Consider the following 24,478-nt stretch of genomic DNA (forward strand, 5'->3'; position numbering starts at 1 on the left):
TTTAAGTTGACACTGTAATGACAGACAACAGTCTGCCAGCAACTGAGCTCAGCGAGCAGAATGGAAGTTTGGAAGCAAGAGGTTTGTGTTCATGGAGGCATGGATGGGGGGGTTGTTGAAATACTGTATATTAATGAATGAATATGGGGGGGAGTCATGGATGGGGGGGTTGTTGAAATACTGTATATGAATGAATATGGGGGGGAGGCATGGATAGGGGGGTTGTTACTGTATATGAATGAATGAATATGGGGGAAGGGGCATGGATGGGGGGGGTTGTTACTGTATATGAATGAATGAATATGGGGGGGAGTCATGGATGGGGGGGTTGTTGAAATACTGTATATGAATGAATATGGGGGGGAGGCATGGATAGGGGGGTTGTTACTGTATATGAATGAATGAATATGGGGGAAGGGGCATGGATGGGGGGGGTTGTTACTGTATATGAATGAATGAATATGGGGGGGAGGCATGGATGGGGGGGTTGTTACTGTATATGAATGAATGAATATGGGGGGGAGGCATGGATGGGGGGGTTGTTACTATATATGAATGAATGAATATGGGGGAAGGGGCGTGGATAGGAGGGTTGTTACTGTATATGAATGAATGAATGAATGAATGAATATGGGGGAAGGGGCGTGGATAGGAGGGTTGTTACTGTATATGAATGAATGAATATGGGGGAAGGGGCGTGGATAGGAGGGTTGTTACTGTATATGAATGAATGAATATGGGGGAAGTTGCATGGATGGGGGGGTTGTTACTGTATATGAATGAATGAATATGGGGGAAGTTGCATGGATGGGGGGGTTGTTACTGTATATGAATGAATGAATATGGGGGAAGGGGCATGGATGGGGGGGTTGTTACTGTATATGAATGAATGAATATGGGGGAAGTTGCATGGATGGGGGGGTTGTTACTGTATATGAATGAATGAATATGGGGGAAGTTGCATGGATGGGGGGGTTGTTACTGTATATGAATGAATGAATATGGGGGAAGGGGCATGGATGGGGGGGTTGTTACTGTATATGAATGAATGAATATGGGGGAAGTTGCATGGATGGGGGGGTTGTTACTGTATATGAATGAATGAATATGGGGTAAGGGGCGTGGGGGGCACATTGCATTACAGTAAGGGATGCCCACTCATATCTTCTTTTGCAGAGGTGATAAATCACTTGTGTTTTCTGCCACAGATACCCAGGAACAGCAGTGATTTATCCACAGATCTCTGTATCTCTGCCCCTCCCTGTGTGATGTACCCCCTCTCTGCTTCTGCACCCCCGTGTGTATCTGTTTAGTGTATGTGCTTACAGGCACCCTGGAGTCAGCGACACGGCTACTGTCCTAGGCATTTTGTACTGGGACCCCCACCTATACACAGAGGGGTATATGCTATATAAAAAGTGGTGATGTTGCTCAGGGGAACCAATCAGCAAATAGAATTCAACAGTTCAAATCCACAGTAAAGCATCTGATTGGCATCACCGGTAATGTTTCACTCCACTATTTACACAGCATGATAAATATAACCCTATGTGTGTATCCATTATGCTACAGTAGGGACCTCCAGGTGGGACCCAATGGGGGGCAGGTACCTGGGCATTCAGAGGCGGGGTTACCGGAATAAGGAGTTACAGGGGCAATAAGGCACTCAGGGGCGGGGTTACCGGAATAAGGAGTTACAGGGACAATAAGGCACTCAGGGGCGGGGTTACCGGAATAAGGAGTTACCGGGACAATAAGGCACTCAGGGGCGGGGTTACCGGAATAAGGAGTTACAGGGACAATAAGGCACTCAGGGGCGGGGTTACCGGAATAAGGAGTTACAGGGACAATAAGGCACTCAGGGGTGGGGTTACTGGAATAAGGAGTTACAGGGGCAATAAGGCACTCAGTGGTGGGGTTACTGGAATAAGGAGTTACAGGGACAATAAGGCACTCAGGGGCGGGGTTACCGGAATAAGGAGTTACAGGGACAATAAGGCACTCAGGGGCGGGGTTACTGGAATAAGGAGTTACAGGGACAATAAGGCACTCAGGGGCAGGGTTACTGGAATAAGGAGTTACAGGGACAATAAGAAACTCAGGGGCGGGGTTACTGGAATAAGGAGTTACAGGGACAATAAGGCACTCAGGGGCGGGGTTAGTGGAATAAGGAGTTACAGGGACAATAAGGCACTCAGGGGCGGGGTTATTGGAATAAGGAGTTACAGGGACAATAAGGCACTCAGGGGCGGGGTTACTGGAATAAGGAGTTACAGGGACAATAAGGCACTCAGGGGCGGGGTTACTGGAATAAGGAGTTACAGGGACAATAAGACACTCAGGGGCGGGGTTACTGGAATAAGGAGTTACAGGGACAATAAGGCACTCAGGGGCGGGGTTACTGGAATAAGGAGTTACAGGGACAATAAGGCACTCAGGGGCGGGGTTACTGGAATAAAGAGTTACAGGGGCAATAAGGCACTCAGGGGCGGGGTTACTGGAATAAAGAGTTACAGGGACAATAAGGCACTCAGGGGCGGGGTTACTGGAATAAGGAGTTACAGGGACAATAAGGCACTCAGGGGCGGGGTTACTGGAATAAGGAGTTACAGGGGCAATAAGGCACTCAGGGGCGGGGTTACTGGAATAAAGAGTTACAGGGACAATAAGGCACTCAGGGGCGGGGTTACTGGAATAAGGAGTTACAGGGACAATAAGGCACTCAGGGGCGGGGTTACTGGAATAAGGAGTTACAGGGGCAATAAGGCACTCAGGGGCGGGGTTACTGGAATAAGGAGTTACAGGGACAATAAGGCACTCAGGGGCGGGGTTACTGGAATAAGGAGTTACAGGGACAATAAGGCACTCAGGGGCGGGGTTACTGGAATAAGGAGTTACAGGGGCAATAAGGCACTCAGGGGCGGGGTTACTGGAATAAGGAGTTACAGGGACAATAAGGCACTCAGGGGCGGGGTTACTGGAATAAGGAGTTACAGGGACAATAAGGCACTCAGGGGCGGGGTTACTGGAATAAGGAGTTACAGGGACAATAAGGCTCTCAGGGGCGGGGTTACTGGAATAAGGAGTTACAGGGACAATAAGGCACTCAGGGGCGGGGTTACTGGAATAAGGAGTTACAGGGACAATAAGGCACTCAGGGGCGGGGTTAGTGGAATAAGGAGTTACAGGGACAATAAGGCACTCAGGGGCGGGGTTACTGGGAGATATATAAGTTGCATCTAAGCCTCTAAGCCAGTGATCCCCAACCAGTGGCTCGGGGGGAACATGTTGCTCCCCAACACCTTGGATGTTGCTCCCAGGGGCCTAAAAGTAGGGGCTCGTTTTTTAATTCCTGGCTTGCAGATAAGTCCTGGCTGCATAAAATCCAGTGTAAAGCCAAACAGAGCCTTCTATAGGCTGCCAGTCCAATAGGGGCTAACAAATAGCCAATTGTGGCTCTTACTGGCACCCTAGGAACCTTTCCCATGCTTGTGTTGCTCCCCAACACTTTCTCCATTTGAAAAAGTGGAAATATAACTATAAAAGGAGAAGGCAAACCGTTGGGAAAGTAGTTATGAGGTACTGGGAATGTGGGGGTGCCACTGGGGCGCTACTACAGCCTTCCCTGTGAGTGACTGACCCCTTTATAACAAGCCATGAAAACTTCCCTACCGAGAAGGTGGATAAAAGCGGGAGTGGGTCGGTACCGGCACAGAACCCCACAGAATCAATCAAGGAGAGCTGAGCGGTAGGCGGGACTCAAGGCAGAGGCGAAGAAACGCCCCCTTGAACGTGATTTGAGGAAAGGCAGAAGCAGGAAGCGGTCAGTGGGCGTGGTTAAGATCTCCGAGCTCCTGGGTTGTCCTGGTTCGGCTTCCGTACCGGTCTGATACGCCATGTGAGCTGCGAGCAGAGGTGATGGAGGTACCTACACTGGGGAGATGGGGCTGGGGGGTCGGGGGAGCGCCGCGGCTACTGTAGCTGGGCCTTTTGCTTAGGGCTAATAGATTGTGGGGTTCTATTCCCTGTTTTAGGGTACGGCAGAGGGGGGCCCATAGAGGAAAGGCAGTCATTGCGTATCAGTAATTACCTTGGGAAGGTGGGACCTGGGCTCCCCTGCCATAATGCGGTGCCTTATCCGGGATCATTAACGCCCCCCAGCCGTAAAGCAGATACAACCTGGGGCTGGGGTTTCTTATTGTTTGTCTACCTGTCTTTGTGTTACACTCTCCCCTGTTTATCCTCCCACCTGTCACTCAGACTACACTGGTTGCTAGGGGTAACAAGACCCTAGCACCCACACTAAAGTGTCAATCATGAAAGTGACAGATTTTAGTTTAAGTATAACAACCCACCTGGTGCTGATTCAATAAAATAGTTAAAAAAAAAAGCCCCCATCACTTTCCACTACTATCGGAAGGCTTTATATTCCCTTTAATTTCTTATAGGCTGTACATGCAATATTGTTGCTATGGGTTGGTTTATAAGAGCCGCAGGTTGGTAGGTGCAATAAATACATTGATTGTTTGCTTGTGATTGCCATAATGTGTGCTTAACGGGTTCACCTTTGAGTTAACATTTAGTATAATATAGAGAGTAATATTCTGAATAAGTTTTCAATTGGTCTTCATGTTTTATTTTTATATTTTTTTAGTTATTTCACTTTTTGTGCAGCAGCTTTCTCCAGTTTGGAGTTTCAGCGGCTATCTGGTTGCTAGGGTCCAAATTACCTTTGTAACCAGGATGTGGTTGAAAGGACATGTCAACCCCAAAAATATTTATTTTTTTTTGCCTAATAAAAGAAAATATAATTCTACGCAACTTTCCAATGTGAATTTATTAAAAATGTTTAGTGTTTTAGAAGTTATTTGTAACTGGAATTGCTATAGAAAGCAGCATTTGCTGAACTCCTGATTGGTATTTATTATGCAATGTTGCAAAGGTCGGTCTCCCCCAGCGAGTCAGGTCTGTCAGGCTGCTGCCTTGTGTTATATTGGTTCAACAGTCAGAGCCCCCAGGGCAGGGAATAGAAAGGTCAGGCAGAGAGACACTGTTTCTAATAGCAATTATATATACAATTAACTAAAGTAAATGACAAATATGTAATGAATGTATACAGCAAAGTTGCTTAGAATTATGTTTACTTTTATTAGGCAAAAATGTATATTTTGGGTTGACTGGTTTAACAATAGTAACAATAAAACTGGAGCCTCACGGAGTAATAGTTTTTTGGCTGCCGGGGTCAGCGACCCCCATTTGAAAGCTGGAAAGAGTCAGAAGACGAAGGCAAATAATTTTAAAAAACTATAAGACCGATTGAAAAGTCGCTTATAATTGGCTATTCTATAACATACTAACAGTTAACCCTTTAACCAAAGTCAATCCATGATGTATTCTGTAGTGAGGCTGTATGTGCCTATGGGCTTCTATGTGTGTCTGTGTGTATGGGCTTCTATGTATGTCTGTCTGTGTGTATGGGCTTGTGTCTGTGTGTCTTTGTGTATGGGCTTGTATGTGTGTCTGTATGTCTGTGTCTATGGGCTTCTATGTGTGTCTGTGTGTATGGGCTTCTATGTATGTCTGTCTGTGTGTATGGGCTTGTGTGTGTATGTCTGTGTCTATGGGCTTGTATGTGTGTCTGTATGTCTGTGTGTATGGGCTTCTATGTGTGTCTGTGTGTGTATGGGCTTGTGTGTGTATGTGTGTGTGTATGGGCTTCTATGTATGTCTGTGTGTGTATGTGTGTGTGTATGGGCTTCTATGTATGTCTGTGTGTGTATGGGCTTGTGTGTGTATGTGTGTGTGTATGGGCTTCTATGTGTGTCTGTATATCTGTGTGTATGGGCTTGTGTGTGTATGGGCTTGTGTGTGTCTGTGTGTATGGGCTTCTATGTATGTCTGTGTGTGTGTGTATGGGCTTGTGTGTGTCTGTGTGTATGGGCTTCTATGTATGTCTGTGTGTGTGTGTATGGGCTTCTATGTATGTCTGTGTGTGTGTGTATGGGCTTGTGTGTGTCTGTGTGTATGGGCTTCTATGTATGTCTGTGTGTGTGTGTATGGGCTTCTATGTATGTCTGTGTGTGTGTGTATGGGCTTCCATGTATGTCTGTGTGTGTGTATGGGCTTCCATGTATGTCTGTGTGTGTGTATGGGCTTCCATGTATGTCTGTGTGTGTGTATGGGCTTCCATGTATGTCTGTGTGTGTGTATGGGCTTCCATGTATGTCTGTGTGTGTGTATGGGCTTCCATGTATGTCTGTGTGTGTGTATGGGCTTCCATGTATGTCTGTGTGTGTGTATGGGCTTCCATGTATGTCTGTGTGTGTGTATGGGCTTCCATGTATGTCTGTGTGTGTGTATGGGCTTCTATGTGTGTGTGTATGGGCTTCTATGTGTGTGTGTCTGCGTGTATGGGCTTCTGTGTATGTCTGTCTGCGTGTATGGGCTTGTGTGTGTCTGTGTGTGTATGGTCTTCTATGTATGTGTGTATGGGCTTGTGTGTGTCTGTGTGTGTATGGTCTTCTATGTATGTGTGTATGGGCTTGTGTGTATGTACACCTACAGTGCCGCTGCTGTATAACAGAGAAGAATGCTGTACTGTGTATGTCTGTGTGTTAAATGTATGGGGTTTTGTCTCTATGAAATGACTGGTATGTGTTAATGACCTGCTCTATCAATGGCTTCTGTGTCCCCGGGTGCTGAACATGAAACATAATAGCAATAGGCCCTTACATGGAGCCCATTTATTTATCTGTACAACACAATGAATGCATGTATTTTTTTTTATGGCTCTTGTAGTCTCATTATGGTTAAAGTGTAGGATTATCATAAAATTAACCATAGACATAAAAAGATCAGTAACAAAAAAAAATATGCTTTTAATTATAATTTATTGAGACACTATATAATTTATGTTTTATATATAATATATGAATTATAGGACCCACCTGTTTTAGAGAAATATATTCAATGCATCTTGATTGATCAGAAAACAGCTGTTTTTATATTCCTTATGTCTCATATGTTCCCTACCCCATTAGATTGTAAGCTCTAACCCCCTATAACTCAACCCAAGACTGACTGGCCCCACCACACCGTTTATTATACAATAGTGTAGCTGGTACAGTATGGTGATATCAGGGAGGGGCTGTGCTGGATGTGAATTCTGACTTGGGGGGGGGGCAGCAGGTCCCCAGTTGGTTTCAGGCCGACCCACTAGTGGCCTACGTTATTATTGCTGTAGTTTATAACAGGCAGTTCAGCTCTCAGTATCAGGAATGCCCCCCAACGGTATCCACTGCACTTCATTTCCCCACCTCTTTTGCAGGTTTCCAACAACATAATGGCAGAGGGCCTTCCCAATGATGCCAAGGGGGCAGTGTTGATGCCCAGCGACTCCCTACCAGAGGGCTCCGTTCAGGTCAGAGGATATGACTTTAACCGTGGAGTCAACTATGAAGCTTTGCTGCAGAGCTACCTGACTACAGGCTTCCAGGCCACACACTTTGGGCAAGCGGCCAAAGAGATCAACAACATGGTGAGGGCTTTTTCTCCTTCTCTTGTGATGCCGTGCTGGGAAGAAGGAAGAATTCGAAGGGGAGGTGGGGGTGCTGATTCTGTGGCTGATCTAGTCATCACTTTTGTATTTAGTGTAGTCATGCATAGCATCTAGTTGGCAGCCATATTTAAGTGGTTTTGTGCTGTTTATAGAAGCAAATGCTTGATTGGTAACGGGGAGTTAATGCTCTAGGGAAAAAGGTTACACATCTAAGTACCTTCACCTAGGGAGAAAGGGATCCCTTGGCTGAACGTCAAGTAATACAGGTATAGGACCCGTTATCCAGAATGCTTGGGACCGAAGGTATTCCGGATAAGGGGTCTTTCCATAGTTTGGATCTTCATACCTTAAGTCTACTAAAAAATCAATAAAACATTAATTAAACCCAACAGGATTGTTTTGCCTCCAATAAGGATTAATTACACAGGTATCGGACCCCTTATCCGGAAACCGTTATCCAGAAAGCTCCGAATTACGGAAAGCCCATCTCCCATAGACTCCATTTTAATCAAATAATTCAGAATTTTAAAACTGATTTCCTTTTTCTCTGTAGTAAGAAAACAGTACCTGTACTTGATCCCAACTAAGATATAATTACCCCTTATTGGGGGCAGAACAGCCCTATTGGGTTTATTTAATGGTTAAATGATTCCCTTTTCTCTGTAATAATAAAACAGTACCTGTACTTGATCCCAACTAAGATATAATTACCCCTTATTGGGGGCAAAACAGCCCTATTGGGTTTATTTAATGGTTAAATGATTCCCTTTTCTCTGTAATAATAAAACAGTACCTGTACTTGATCCCAACTAAGATATAATTACCCCTTATTGGGGGCAGAACAGCCCTATTGGGTTTATTTAATGGTTAAATGATTCCCTTTTCTCTGTAATAATAAAACAGTACCTGTACTTGATCCCAACTAAGATATAATTACCCCTTATTGGGGGCAGAACAGCCCTATTGGGTTTATTTCATGGTTAAATGATTCCCTCTTCTCTGTAATAATAAAACAGTACCTGTACTTGATCCCAACTAAGATATAATTACCCCTTATTGGGGGCAGAACAGCCCTATTGGGTTTATTTAATGGTTAAATGATTCCCTTTTCTCTGTAATAATAAAACAGTACCTGTACTTGATCCCAACTAAGATATAATTAGCCCTTATTGGGGGCAGAACAGCCCTATTGGGTTTATTTAATGGTTAAACGATTCCCTTTTCTCTGTAATAATAAAACAGTACCTGTACTTGATTCCAACTAAGATATAATTACCCCTTATTGGGGCAGAACAGCCCTATTGGGTTTATTTAATGGTTAAATGATTCCCTTTTCTCTGTAATAATAAAACAGTACCTGTACTTGATCCCAACTAAGATATAATTACCCCTTATTGGGGGCAGAACAGCCCTATTGGGTTTATTTAATGGTTAAATGATTCCCTTTTCTCTGTAATAATAAAACAGTACCTGTACTTGATCCCAACTAAGATATACAGTGGTGTGAAAAACTATTTGCCCCCTTCCTGATTTCTTATTCTTTTGCATGTTTGTCACACTTAAATGTTTCTGCTCATCAAAAACCATTAACTATTAGTCAAAGATAACATAATTGAACACAAAATGCAGTTTTTAAATGAAGGTTTACGTTATTAAGGGAGAAAAAAAACTCCAAATCTACATGGCCCTGTGTGAAAAAGTAATTGCCCCCCTTGTTAAAAAATAACTTCAATTTCAATATCAATTTCTGTAGTCACCCCCAGGCCTGATTAATGCCACACCTGTTTCAATCAAGAAATCACTTAAATAGGAGCTACCTGACACAGAGAAGTAGCCCAAAAGCACCTCAAAAGCTAGACATCATGCCAAGATCCAAAGAAATTCAGGAACAAATGAGAACAAAAGTAATTGAGATCTATCAGTCTGGTAAAGGTTATAAAGCCATTTCTAAAGCTTTGGGACTCCAGCGAACCACAGTGAGAGCCATTATCCACAAATGGCAAAAACATGGAACAGTGGTGAACCTTCCCAGGAGTGGCCGGCCGACCAAAATTACCCCAAGAGCGCAGAGACAACTCATCCGAGAGGCCACAAAAGACCCCAGGACAACATCTAAAGAACTGCAGGCCTCACTTGCCTCAATTAAGGTCAGTGTTCACGACTCCACCATAAGAAAGAGACTGGGCAAAAACAGCCTGCATGGCAGATTTCCAAGGCGCAAACCACTTTTAAGCAAAAAGAACATTATGGCTCGTCTCAATTTTGCTAAAAAACATCTCAATGATTGCCAAGACTTTTGGGAAAATACCTTGTGGATCGACGAGACAAAAGTTGAACTTTTTGGAAGGTGCGTGTCCCGTTACATCTGGCGTAAAAGTAACACAGCATTTCAGAAAAAGAACATCATACCAACAGTAAAATATGGTGGTGGTAGTGTGATGGTCTGGGGTTGTTTTGCTGCTTCAGGACCTGGAAGGCTTGCTGTGATAGATGGAACCATGAATTCTACTGTCTACCAAAAAATCCTGAAGGAGAATGTCCGGCCATCTGTTCGTCAACTCAAGCTGAAGCGATCTTGGGTGCTGCAGCAGGACAATGACCCAAAACACACCAGCAAATCCACCTCTGAATGGCTGAAGAAAAACAAAATGAAGACTTTGGAGTGGCCTAGTCAAAGTCCTGACCTGAATCCTATTGAGATGTTGTGGCATGACCTTAAAAAGGCGGTTCATGCTAGAAAACCCTCAAATAAAGCTGAATTACAACAATTCTGCAAAGATGAGTGGGCCAAAATTCCTCCAGAGCGCTGTAAAAGACTCGTTGCAAGTTATCGCAAACGCTTGATTGCAGTTATTGCTGCTTAGGGTGGCCCAACCAGTTATTAGGTTCAGGGGGCAATTACTTTTTCACACAGGGCCATGTAGGTTTGGATTTTTTTTCTCCCTAAATAATAAAAACCCTCATTTAAAAACTGCATTTTGTGTTTACTTGTGTTATCTTTGACTAATAGTTAAATGTGTTTGATGATCAGAAACATTTTGTGTGATAAACATGCAAAAGAATAAGAAATCAGGAAGGGGGCAAATAGTTTTTCACACCACTGTAATTACCCCTTATTGGGGGCAGAACAGCCCTATTGGGTTTATTTAATGGTTAAATGATTCCCTTTTCTCTGTAATAATAAAACAGTACCTGTACTTGATCCCAACTAAGATACAATTACCCCTTATTGGGGGCAGAACAGCTCTATTGGGTTTATTTAATGGTTAAATGATTCCCTTTTCTCTGTAATAATAAAACAGTACCTGTACTTGATCCCAACTAAGATATAATTAATCCTTACTGGATGCAAAACAATCCTGTTGGGTTTAATTAATGTTTTATAGATTTTTTTAGTAGACTTAAGGTATGAATATCCAAATTACGGAAAGACCCCTTTTCTCTATCGGCCCTCCTGTCAGTGCAGACGTTAGGGTTTTGTCTGTGATCACCTCTGGAGGCAGGACAGAGAATTGAAACTTAGTGGCTCCTGGTCCCTCCCACTGTATATAAGGCTCGTCTCCACCCTCACTCCTCAGTTCTTTGTCCTGCCTCGGAGGTGAAGGACAGTTACCTATATCTTCTTTTTATCTAATTTATTTTTACCTTATATTTTATTTAATACTAATATACCAATCAGGAAAAAGGAATTACTAGAACACATAGCTGTTTTAGTGGAATGACTGGACACTTGGGCACGCAGAGCTGCCACCACAAGTGAGGATTCACATCGATTAATGGGCACTGGGACACGCAGAGCTGTCCATACAAGTGCTGGCCGATAGCAAACTGTTGCACTTGGGTACGCAGAGCTACCCCTATAAGTGCTGGCCGAAATACGATGGGGAATACACAGGGTACGCAGAGCTGCCCAAAAGTGTAACCCCCTACACAGGACCACAACGTATCCAGCATACTAAAAGGTCCACACTTAGCTCAATGGGACACGCAGAGCTGTCTCTGGAGCAGACCCAGGCAGTCCGAGTACAACGGAGAGGTAAGTTTACTAAGGGTTATAAATAGAGGCATAGCGAGCCCTACCTGGCAAACGCGGGAGAAAACCCCGCTCACAGTAGCAGCGCCACACAGGATTGAACACTTGGGCACGCAGAGCTGCCTATTAAAGGGTTAACTATCACTACCCCGGGACACTTGGGCACGCAGAGCTGCCTATTAAAGTGTTAACTATCACTACCCCGGGGCACTTGGACATTTACCTTGAGACATGACACGCAGAGCTGCCTGTAAGGTATCATCCCCAACACAGGAGCAATACACACGCTGAGCTGCCCAGTAGAGAACAGGCACTCAGACCGGGAGAGATTGTAAGGGGCCATGCTTTAATAAGCAGGAAGAGAAACCACACTGGCGCGCATACTAATCTGCAGGAACACGCGCCGCCGGTTGCTAGGCAACGTGCCGAACGAGCGCGCCTTTCAGATTCGCGCCAAATGAACGGCGCGATGACGTCATTCATGCGCCCCTGCATAGCCGACACAGCGCGGCCATGCAATACACACTGAGGATTGCAGTAGCGCCTCTGCTGGAATAAAGGCAACAGTCTCCCCCTACTGCCTCATATACAGTATACAGAGCACATATTACAGAGAAAGGCACTACAGTAAACACAGAAAATGCTGATTCACTGAACGACCTCAGAGAGGTAGCACAATCAACAAAAAAATAAAAAATAAAAAAGGAAAGCAGAGGGGGCAGTGCAAACTGCCTAAATGCAAGGCACAGGACCTTGCCTCACTGCCAAATACCCCCACGGCCAATTCACCATTACCAGGGGGACAACTATCAACCCCAGCCGACATAACGCGGCTATACAGGGAGCGCACAACAGAACTCCCATGGGAGATTAACACAGCACAAAGCTGCTTAACCGGGCCTAGCTTCAGCCCACTATACGTTCAGTAAACACACAACTCCATAGCATACACTGCATTAACATGGAGAAGGCTGATTCACTCAAACACCTCAGAGAGGTAATCCAGTCAGCAAAAAGCAAATTAAACAAGATATGTAAGCACTCCCTAAGTAAGTCATAGAGGCATTACTGCTCTGATTGCAAACCTGCCTCAGAGGCTCCATCTATTCTGAGCCACCTATCCTCTCCCCACAAGCTTCACAGCTTCAACATGTGGTAGTGAGGCAGATTCCACTCCCCCAAGGGGGGCAAACAAAAGCCCAAGATAACAGGAAATCAAGGATGAGACAGTGACCTTGTCTAAAGCGGATAAGCTTTTGGGAGTTTAAAGGAAGTCTAAATTAGCCTTCCCAGTGTTAATTCCCTCACTCAGGCAATTGAGCCAGAGTGGGCCCAACCTGAGCGTCGCATTGCGCTCACACCAGAGAAGCATCAGAAATAATGGGATAAGGCTCCAAAAGTGAACTCAACAGTTGCCTAGTTACCCGCCAAACAGCCTACAGCAGATACACAGGCGGCAGCAATACTCAGCCCGCTGCGGCGTCAGTGGGCCTAGCCCGCACAGGCATTCAGCATTGGAATTAACATGCCACCCGCCAACCTCTTGACAACAACTACAGTTGGAGGTTAAAACACTGTCCACCACGTTATCATTCCTAGCAGAAGCTGCAATGGAAATCACTAAACTAACAGCCAAGGCTACGACCAACACAGGGGTTGTACGCGGTCTGTAGACATTGGACTGGGACACGGCATCCAAGCTGCGTTACTATCTCTAAGTTCACAGGGGAATCCTTATATTAGACCCAATTAAGGGTTATGGGAGGGAAAAGTACCTCCTTACCCGCGGGGAAGAAATCTAAAAATTACCCAACTAATGGATACGCAGGAAAGAGAGGATGGGCCTCACAATCCCTCTTTTTGCACGAGTTTCAGAAACTCCCAACCGACCAACCAATCCTGCCTGATACAACCAGGCAACAAGGGGCAGACTCAACACTTCGGGGGACATGGCAAACATACATGGCAAACATACATGGGTCTTAACCATAATACGGCAAGCAACAAAATCTCCTCTTATTCACATCTCCCAAGAGTAAGATTTCTCCCATCCTCCACTGCACCTCACAAGGAGCAGCTACTCCAACTGGCAGTAGACACACTGCTGCTTACAGGAGTGGTAGAGAGAGTTCCAGAACACCACAAATTCAAGGGATTCTACCCCAATATGTCCTAATACAAAAAAAAAAAAAAAAAAAAAAAAAAGAAGGGTCCTTCAGACCGGTCCTCAACCCAATGGATCTGAATCAAAGGTTCAGGATGGTCCCCATCAGATTGATACTGGCGACCAGGGAACCAGAAGTTTTCATGACCTCAATAAACCTACAGGACGCCTACCTGCACATACCGATAGGCCAGTCCTCACGCAAATACTTCAGATTCACAACCAGCAACTCGCATTTCAATTACAGCGCTACCATTTGGACTACATACTGTGCCACGCACTTTTACCAAAGGGCTTGCATGGGTAGTAGCACACCTGAGATCCCTAGGTTCACACAGCACATGTGGGAAACCTCCTAATAACAGCCCCCGCAGACGCACAGGCAATAAAGGACACAAACTTGTGTATCCAGGTACTGACACAACACAGCTGGTTCATCAATTACCGCAAAAGCTCTCTTACGCCAAACCAGACGATCCTATTCCTGGGCCTGCTCTTTGAATAGGGAGCACAGAGAGTATTCCTGTCCCAGGACAAGTCGACACCTTAGCCTCGACAACTAATTACGCCTCCTGGATCTAACCCTGGAAGCCATACCCTTTGCCAGATTCCATTCCAAGCCTCTACAGCACAATTCCTAAGACACTGGGACAGGAACCGCCAGAACCTGCGACAGGAGATACCTAGCTCGCAGACGACCAAAGACGGCCTTCTCTGGTGGATGAAGGACGACAATCTCCAACGAGGGAGGAGCTGGGCAGTCACTACTTGGAAGTAGTAACCACCGATGCCAGCCTCAGAGGATGGGGGGGGCAGTGTACAAAAACCTCTCACTCCAAGGGACTTGGTCCAGGGAAGAGAGGCACCTACCCATATTGGAACTACAGGCAATTGCCCTAGCACTAGAAGATCGGTCACCAATCCTGCAAACACGGGCACTCCAAGTACAATCCGACATCCGACAACCGACAGCGGTCGTATCAACAAACAAGGTGGCACTCGCAGCAGATTCACCATGCAGGAGGCCTCCAGAATACTTACGGGGGCGGAACACGCAATATCAAACATCTCTGCAGTATTCATACCAGGAGTACAGAATTGGAAAGCGGACTACCTGAGCAGAACATCTATAGACCACGGAAATGGTACCTCAACACGGAGACATTCAAACACTGATTCAGAGGCGGGGAACCCCGGAGGTAGACATGGTTGCATCAAAACACAACACAAACCTTCCACTTGGCTATGCCAGAACAAGGGATGCAAGGGCAGCGCTAGTGAACGCACTGGTTGTGCCATGAAACACTCGGATGGTCTATGCGTTCCCACCTCTAACCTAGAGTGATCAGGAAGACTGAACATAGCCAACATGATCACAATACTCATAAATCCAGACTGGCCGAACAGAGTCTGGTATACAGTATCCGTCAAAAGGTAATTTGCCAGACCCTGACGATTACCGCTACTTCCCGGCCTGCTAATGCAAGGACCGATAAAACTTCCCAACCTGGTAATGCTCCGCCTAATTGCGTAGCTCTGAAAACGATTGGTGGAGATGACAAGGAATTTCACCGAATGCCATATACACTCTCTTACAAGCCCACAAGCAGGCCACTGTGAGGGTATACCATAGAATTTGGAGGACACTTCTAACCTTGTTCAGAATTGGAAGGATATCTCCATGGTTCAGGTGGCGGAATTTCTGACAGACGGTTCCCAGAAAGGGCTGGGCTTACGCACCCAATGATGCAAATTTCAACAATTACAGCACTGATACACTCCAAATGGGCCGAGGATCCTACGGTCCAGGAATTCGTCAGAGGCGTAACCAGAGTCCGGCCCCCGACCAAGAACCAATAACAAAATGGAACTTACCCTTAGTGCTAACAGCACTACAAGAACCACTCTCAATATGCAAACTCAAATGGTTGTTGCTCGAGGTGACATTCTTAATAGCGATTACATTAGCGAGAAGGGTATCCGGGATGGCAGCACTCTCCAGCAAGGAGCCATGGCTTACACTCCACCAAGATAAGGTTGTGCCTTGAGCTACACCAAGCTACCTACCACAAGTGGTGTCAGAGAACCACATGAACCAGGACACCATTCTACTATCCTTCTGTCCGAAACCAACCAATGAGAAGGAGAAACCACTACATAAGTTGGATGTGGTCAGGGCACTTCGCATCTATCTCAAGAGATCAGCTGACTTCAGCCGGATAGCCTACTGATATCATATACTACGACATACAAGGGAAAAGCTGGATCTATGAGAACCATAGCCCGTTGGCTAGTAGAGACTATTCTTATGGCTTAGGACCATAGAAACCATTTTCAGTGAAAGCCCACTCTACATAGGCACAGAGTACCTCATAGGTACTGCAGAACATGACATCCGCAGACCAGATCTGCCGAGCAGCTACTTGGGTGTCACCAAACACCTTTATCAAGTTCATACCTCTCAGCCGGCCGTGTTTGGCCGAAAAGTTTTACAGGCTACTGTGGCGTAGTGAATAAATACATTATACCCGGCATACTAAAATTTTACCCACCCAATGAGAGGGACAGCTTTGGGACGTCCCCTAACGTCTGCACTGACAGGAGGGCCGATAGAGAAAAGGGGATTTTATACTCACCGGAAAATCCTTTTCTCGTAGGCCCGAACTGCCAGTGCAGTAAGTCCCACCCAGGCTGATTTAGTATGGGCTCCGGGACCTCTTCTCAATATACTTCTACCTTATGTCTTGGCCTTCCTTCTATCTGTACTGTCTCCACCGACTGAGCTTACCAACAGAACTGAGGAGTGAGGGTGGAGACGAGCCTTATATACAGTGGGAGGGACCAGGAGCCACTAAGTTTCAATTCTCTGTCCTGCCTCCAGAGGTGATCACAGACAAAACCCACACGTTCTGCACTGACAGTTCGGGCCTACGAGAAAAGGATTTTCCGGTGAGTATAAAATCCCCTTATCCGGAATACCCTTGGTCCCGAGCATTCTGGATAATAGGTCCTATACCTGTTTCTTAGTTGGGATCAATTAAAAGATGCTGTTTTATTATTACAGAGAAAAGGGAAATCAGTTTTAAAATTCTGAATTATTTGATTAAAATGGAGTCTATGGGAGACAGGCTTTCCGTAATTCAGAGCTTTCTGGATAACTGGTTTCCGGATAAGGGATCCCATACCTGTATCACTAATACAGAATGTTCCTCTCTCTGCAGATAGAGGCGAAGCTGGCATCTCCCGGAGGCTGCACCATTTTTCTTGGATACACATCCAACCTGATCAGCTCCGGAGTACGAGAAACTATACGGTACCTGGTGGAGCACAGCATGGTAAGGGGCTATTCACTGGCTTGGCTTTAGCACATCCAGACTCATATCCCAGTTCTTGCATTTGTCGATATACTGTAGTTTTATTGGCCTATAAGATAGCATATAGTCATATTTAACCCCAGCCGGGGGGTTAACAGAGATGGGTGGGTATTGAGCTGAACACATAAGCAGCTACAGTGTCCCTGATGCTTTTTTGCATGCACTAATGGATATAAGGTAAATGCCGCCCCTGCCAATCGCTGCCTTTGCTTTACAGTGAGGCAGAATTCATATACCTTTGGGGATGAAAGCATTATTGTTAATTTTTCCCTAGGGAAGTGAGTTACCAGGTAAAGAGGCTGATTCTCTATGTAGGGTAAAGGTTTCCCAACCAGCTAGGAATGAACAAGAGCTATTTCAGATCAAGGCCAACGAGCTAGTTAAATGCATCGATTACATCTTTGTCTCCCTTCAGGTGGATATTGTAGTCACAACGGCCGGGGGAATTGAAGAGGACTTGATTAAATGCCTGGCACCAACGTACCTGGGAGACTTTAGCCTGAAGGGGGCAGACCTGAGGCCTCGGGGAATAAACCGGTAAGTGATCCTGTACTAAGCCTTTATGGTTATTTAGTGACTCCTGAGTCTCCTCTTTTCCCACATCTCATAATTTCTTTACAGGATCGGTAATCTCTTGGTTCCAAACAATAATTACTGTTTATTTGAGGACTGGGTCACCCCGATCCTGGATCAGATGGTGTTGGAGCAAGATACCGAGGTGAGCAGAAGCTGCAATACACGAGTTGCATTTGTTTTGCTCAGCAAACCCAGCTTGTCCTACTGCTAAACTTTATTTCTTCTTCCTACACAGGGCACGAAGTGGACTCCCTCTAAGATGATTGCTCGTCTAGGAAAGGAGATCAACCACCCAGACTCTGTGTATTACTGGGCCTATAAGGTATTCAGCCTCAGTCACAAAGATACAGGCATTATGGTGCCCATGGCTTAATGCTTGGCCTTTCCATTGCTGGAAGTAATACACTTCTTTTGTTTTTGTAATAACAGAACAACATCCCAGTGTTTAGCCCTGCGCTGACAGATGGATCTCTTGGAGATATGATGTATTTTCACTCATACAAAAATCCTGGCCTCAAACTGGACATTGTTGAGGGTAAGTGCGTGACGGCGCCGCCCCTCTGGGGAGGGATCCCAGTAATATCTGCGCATTTATACGGCCCCTTTCTATTACAGTTATACGCGGCGCCGCCCCTCTGGGGAGGGATCCCAGTAATATCTGCGCATTTATACGGCCCCTTTCTATTACAGTTATACGCGGCGCCGCCCCTCTGGGGAGGGATCCCAGTAATATCTGCGCATTTATACGGCCCCTTTCTATTACAGTTATACACGGCGCCGCCCCTCTGGGGAGGGATCCCAGTAATATCTGCGCATTTATACGGCCCCTTTCTATTACAGTTACACGCGGCGCCCCCCTCTGGGGAGGGATCCCAGTAATATCTGCGCATTTATACGGCCCCTTTCTATTACAGTTATACGCGGCGCCGCCCCTCTGGGGAGGGATCCCAGTAATATCTGCGCATTTATACGGCCCCTTTCTATTACAGTTATACGCGGCGCCGCCCCTCTGGGGAGGGATCCCAGTAATATCTGCGCATTTATACGGCCCCTTTCTATTACAGTTATACGCGGCGCCGCCCCTCTGGGGAGGGATCCCAGTAATATCTGCGCATTTATACGGCCCCTTTCTATTACAGTTATACGCGGCGCCGCCCCTCTGGGGAGGGATCCCAGTAATATTTGCGCATTTATACGGCCCCTTTCTATTACAGTTATACAGGCGCCGCCCCTCTGGGGAGGGATCCTAGTAATATCTGCGCATTTATACGGCCCCTTTCTATTACAGTTATACAGGCGCCGCCCCTCTGGGGAGGGATCCCAGTAATATCTGCGCATTTATACGGCCCCTTTCTATTACAGTTATACACGGCGCCGCCCCTCTGGGGAGGGATCCCAGTAATATCTGCGCATTTATACGGCCCCTTTCTATCACAGTTATACGCGGCACCGCCCCTCTGGGGAGGGATCCCAGTAATATCTGCGCATTTATACGGCCCCTTTCTATTACAGTTATACAGGCGCCGCCCCTCTGGGGAGGGATCCCAGTAATATCTGCGCATTTATACGGCCCCTTTCTATTACAGTTATACGCGGCGCCGCCCCTCTGGGGAGGGATCCCAGTAATATCTGCGCATTTATACGGCCCCTTTCTATTACAGTTATACACGGCGCCGCCCCTCTGGGGAGGGATCCCAGTAATATCTGCGCATTTATACGGCCCCTTTCTATTACAGTTATACACGGCGCCGCCCCTCTGGGGAGGGATCCCAGTAGTATCTGCGCATTTATACGGCCCCTTTCTATTACAGTTATACGCGGCGCCACCCCTCTGGGGAGGGATCCCGGTAATATCTGCGCATTTATACGGCCCCTTTCTATTACAGTTATACAGGCGCCGCCCCTCTGGGGAGGGATCCCAGTAATATCTGCGCATTTATACGGCCCCTTTCTATTACAGTTATACAGGCGCCGCCCCTCTGGGGAGGGATCCCAGTAATATCTGCGCATTTATACGGCCCCTTTCTATTACAGTTATACGCGGCGCCGCCCCTCTGGGGAGGGATCCCAGTAATATCTGCGCATTTATACGGCCCCTTTCTATTACAGTTATACAGGCGCCGCCCCTCTGGGGAGGGATCCCAGTAATATCTGCGCATTTATACAGCCCCTTTCTATTACAGTTATACGCGGCGCCCCCCTCTGGGGAGGGATCCCAGTAATATCTGCGCATTTATACGGCCCCTTTCTATTACAGTTATACGCGGCGCCGCCCCTCTGGGGAGGGATCCCGGTAATATCTGCGCATTTATACGGCCCCTTTCTATTACAGTTATACAGGCGCCGCCCCTCTGGGGAGGGATCCCAGTAATATCTGCGCATTTATACGGCCCCTTTCTATTACAGTTATACAGGCGCCCCCCTCTGGGGAGGGATCCCGGTAATATCTGCGCATTTATACGGCCCCTTTCTATTACAGTTATACGCGGCGCCGCCCCTCTGGGGAGGGATCCCGGTAATATCTGCGCATTTATACGGCCCCTTTCTATTACAGTTATACAGGTGCCGCCCCTCTGGGGAGGGATCCCGGTAATATCTGCGCATTTATACGGCCCCTTTCTATTACAGTTATACAGGCGCCGCCCCTCTGGGGAGGGATCCCAGTAATATCTGCGCATTTATACGGCCCCTTTCTATTACAGTTATACGCGGCGCCGCCCCTCTGGGGAGGGATCCCAGTAATATCTGCGCATTTATACGGCTTCTATTACAGTTATACACGGCGCCGCCCCTCTGGGGAGGGATCCCAGTAATATCTGCGCATTTATACGGCTTCTATTACAGTTATACGCGGCGCCGCCCCTCTGGGGAGGGATCCCAGTAATATCTGCGCATTTATACGGCCCCTTTCTATTACAGTTATACAGGCGCCGCCCCTCTGGGGAGGGATCCCAGTAATATCTGCGCATTTATACGGCCCCTTTCTATTACAGTTATACGCGGCGCCGCCCCTCTGGGGAGGGATCCCAGTAATATCTGCGCATTTATACGGCCCCTTTCTATTACAGTTATACAGGCGCCGCCCCTCTGGGGAGGGATCCCAGTAATATCTGCGCATTTATACGGCCCCTTTCTATTACAGTTATACGCGGCGCCGCCCCTCTGGGGAGGGATCCCAGTAATATCTGCGCATTTATACGGCTTCTATTACAGTTATACACGGCGCCGCCCCTCTGGGGAGGGATCCCAGTAATATCTGCGCATTTATACGGCTTCTATTACAGTTATACGCGGCGCCGCCCCTCTGGGGAGGGATCCCAGTAATATCTGCGCATTTATACGGCCCCTTTCTATTACAGTTATACAGGCGCCGCCCGTCTGGGGAGGGATCCCAGTAATATCTGCGCATTTATACGGCCCCTTTCTATTACAGTTATACAGGCGCCGCCCCTCTGGGGAGGGATCCCAGTAATATCTGCGCATTTATACGGCCCCTTTCTATTACAGTTATACAGGCGCCCCCCTCTGGGGAGGGATCCCAGTAATATCTGCGCATTTATACGGCCCCTTTCTATTACAGTTATACGCGGCGCCCCCCTCTGGGGAGGGATCCCAGTAATATCTGCACATTTAATCACATTGGTACATGTGTTGAGAAAGGCCTATGCAATTATATTTGTTTTTCTCAAATCTCTCATTCCCCCCCTCTCTCATTAGATATACAGAAGTTGAACTCCAATGTAATCTTTGCAAAGAAGACAGGAATGATTATCTTGGGTGGGGGACTTATCAAACACCACATCTGCAATGCTAACCTCATGGTAAGTGTAGGGAGGAGGGTCATTTTTATTATTTATCGTGCTGTTCTGGCCCCTTTCTTTTCATCTTTCAGTCTCACTTTTTAAACTACTATCTGGCTGCTAGGGTAATTTGGACCCTAGCAACCAGATAGCTGCTGAAATTCCAAACTAATAAAAAAATTAAAAGCTAAAAAAAGAAATAACAATAAAAAAAACATAAAATAAACGAAGACCAATTGCAGATTGCTTTAGACTATTGCTCTCATAGCAGAAGTTAATTTATGTGTGTAAACCAATTTTTTGTTATTTTTTTAGAGGAACGGAGCAGATTATGCAGTTTATGTGAACACAGCTCAGGAGTTTGATGGGTCGGACGCTGGTGCGAGGCCGGATGAAGCCGTGTCATGGGGCAAAATCCGTATGGAGGCAAAACCAGTCAAGGTCAGAAAGTCTGTGTGTGAGGCATAACATGGTAAAGGAGAAGGAAAGGCTAATAAAGAGTTAATCTCAAGCTGCAGGCATACCTTCAGTTCTCTCAATAGTGCCCTTAAGTCTCCCCATATTTCCCCTGTTGAAATGATCAGAAGCCTCATAGGAAAAAAAACGCTGAGCTCTGTAAACAAAATTCCCATAATGCCACTGTCCTGCACCAAGCCCCCAACCCCTGTTTATGCGCAGTTTTTAAGACTATGAGGAAGCTTCCTGCTGATTGGCTCAGATCCACATTCCTAAGGGGGGGGAAGGGAGTTCTTAGCATTCTTGTGGGAGGGGGAGCAGGAGAGGGGAGAGCTGCGTAGACTCTGGCACAGGAAAAAGGAGACAAGAAATCCTGTGTTTCTTTTGACAGAGGACTCAGTGCAGCATTTCTGTGAGTGCTTAAGGCTGTATATAAATAGACCTTTCTGATTTAGTTAGTTTTTTACCTTTCCTTCTCTTTTAACCCCCTGCCCAAGCTCTTCCTGCCGCCCTCCCTGCCTGTGACCTAACTGTGCCCCACTTCCGCTCCTAGCAGCAGCTTTTTATAGGCGCGTGCCTGCCCCACCCTCTCTGTGACATCAGAAATGGGTTGGGTGCGGGAATATAAGTAGCTGCAGATCATTGGGCGTGGGTTGGAAGTGGGCGGGTCACTTTTCCAGTCGCCTCCCCTAGCACATTCTTGTCTCACCTTGCACTTTCTCTCCCTACAGATCTACGCCGAAGCCACCCTGGTCTTCCCTTTGCTCGTGGCTCAGACTTTCGCACAGAAACAGGCAGATTTCCCTGCCAAAAAGCAAGAACAGGATTAAACTCCCTCTGGCCTTATGGCCAGAGCTTGGGTCTGTGCCGTGGCTTGGCCTTCCCCAGTGCATACAAACTATGCATGTTCTGCCTCGTGGCAAACCGCCATGTCTCTTGGCAAGAGTTCTAGTTCTAGATCTCGTTAGCCTGCCTTTCTAGAATGAGTGCAATGGTAGATGTACCGTATGCTCTTGTGTTGTACATAAGTTTACATGTGTAGGGGGTCGTTATTTAATCGGTGAGGGGTGGGTCAGTAGTGATAACCCCTACGTGTTCTTGGCTGCTGTCATTTGTATTTTATGTTGTCTATTTAAGTTTTATTTTTGTGAATGAAGGCGCGACCCCACTATTTCAAGGGTTGAAATAAAAAAAAAAAAAAAAAGGAAATTTAATGGAAATGTATTGAATCATGTACAAAATAGTAAATTGCAAGATGCCTTCAGCTTCCCCCTTCCTCTTCATAAGACGCCCCTCTCCAGAGCTGCACCCCTCCTTCGCTGGCAGTGAGCAGGCAGCACTCGCTGGGATGGAAGGAGAGCGACTGCACCGCTGCTTTACCGACGGGAAGTTTCAGAACCAATGAGCCCTGCAGGCAAGAAAGGGAGAATGTGGGTCGGAGAGGGGAAAGGCCGTTCCTCTATACGGCTATATTAGCTGTAATTGGCTCCTTGAAGATAAGTTTAATGGGATGGTTCACCTTTGGGTTAACTGTAAATATGTTATAGTATGTCCTATTCGCAACAACTTTTCAGTTGGTCTTCATTATTTCATTTTTATAGTTTTTAAATTTTCACTTCAGCTTTCCAAGGGTGGTCACTGACCCCCAGCAGCCAAAAACAATTGCTCCGTGGGACAGCAATTTGTGTTCCTTATCTTTCTGTTCATATTTCAAGTTGCTCATTCAAACTGCTGCATGGTTGCTAGGTAAACAAAGGCCCCAGCAACCAGATAGCTGCTGAAATTCCAAACTGGAGAGCTGCTGAACAAAAAGCTAAATAACTAAAGGCTAAAAAACACTAATTGCAAATTGGCTCGGAATATCATTGCCCTACATCATACTAAAAGTTAATTTTAAGGTGAACTGCCCCTTTAAGGCTGTTTTATGTGCACATATATATTCCCAGTAATATAATATCAGTAAGAGACAGTGTGTGATACTGTATACTCCATCTTGCCACACTGTGTCTGACCCAGACAAAACACAGGACAATGGTGTATTGTATCACAGACAGATAAATCAACAATATGTTGTGGCACCTACATCCCTGGGGGAACAGAAGTCTGGGAAACAAGACGGTCATGTGGTTTCCGGGCAGAGACAGGATAGAATTTCAAGAGATAAAATATCTGGCAAAGAACTATCAATTACCCCTAACCTTGAAGGTAACAAAAACACGTATTACTGCATAAATGACATAGTTTACATAGTAAATAATTCCCTCTGCCATTTAACATGTAATTCTTGAACCAACAAATGTATTTGTAGCTGTAATATTGGTGTGTAGGCGCCATCTCAGTGCATTGTGCCTGAGTCTGAGCTTTCAGCCAGCGCTACACATTAGAACTGCTTTCAGCTAACCTATTGTTTCTCCTACTCCCATGTAACTGGAGGAGTCCCAAGCCGGACTTGGATTTCTTACTATTGAGTGCTATTCTGATACCTACTGGGAGCTGCTATCTTGCTCCTTTCCCATT

At 46.2% G+C, this 24,478-nt stretch overlaps 2 protein-coding genes across 6 annotated transcripts in view; one reads left to right on the top strand and one right to left on the bottom strand.

Annotated features, from left to right (window-relative positions):
• Positions 1-23,165, top strand: dhps (deoxyhypusine synthase). Of its 4 annotated transcripts, XM_031897764.1 has the most exons (11): positions 35-81; positions 3,655-3,924; positions 7,328-7,537; positions 16,977-17,090; positions 17,545-17,666; positions 17,751-17,847; positions 17,941-18,027; positions 18,135-18,240; positions 21,423-21,526; positions 21,821-21,946; positions 22,693-23,165. In XM_031897764.1, the coding sequence occupies exons 2-11, from the start codon at positions 3,919-3,921 to the stop codon at positions 22,789-22,791; spliced, it is 1,071 nt and encodes a 356-aa protein (XP_031753624.1). In that variant the 5' UTR covers positions 35-81; positions 3,655-3,918; the 3' UTR covers positions 22,792-23,165.
• Positions 23,142-24,478, bottom strand: part of wdr83 (WD repeat domain 83) — a 15,968-nt gene continuing 14,631 nt past the window's right edge. Inside the window, exon 10 of one of the 2 annotated variants that reach the window (XM_012953486.3) lies at positions 23,142-23,369. In XM_012953486.3, the coding sequence (XP_012808940.1) occupies positions 23,223-23,369 (147 nt within the window). In that variant the 3' untranslated portion in view covers positions 23,142-23,222. 2 annotated transcript variants of the gene reach the window in all.

The sequence above is a fragment of the Xenopus tropicalis genome, chromosome 3, assembly GCF_000004195.4.
Source record: "Xenopus tropicalis strain Nigerian chromosome 3, UCB_Xtro_10.0, whole genome shotgun sequence".
In the NCBI taxonomy this organism is placed as follows: Eukaryota; Metazoa; Chordata; class Amphibia; order Anura; family Pipidae; genus Xenopus; species Xenopus tropicalis.

Coding starts and splice junctions, on each gene's coding strand:
- dhps (XM_031897763.1), top strand. CDS start 61: ATGGAAGTTTGGAAGCAAGAG. Junction 17,091..17,544: donor ACCTGGTGGAGCACAGCATG/GTAAGGGGCTAT, acceptor GTCTCCCTTCAG/GTGGATATTGTAGTCACAAC. Junction 17,667..17,750: donor AGGCCTCGGGGAATAAACCG/GTAAGTGATCCT, acceptor ATTTCTTTACAG/GATCGGTAATCTCTTGGTTC.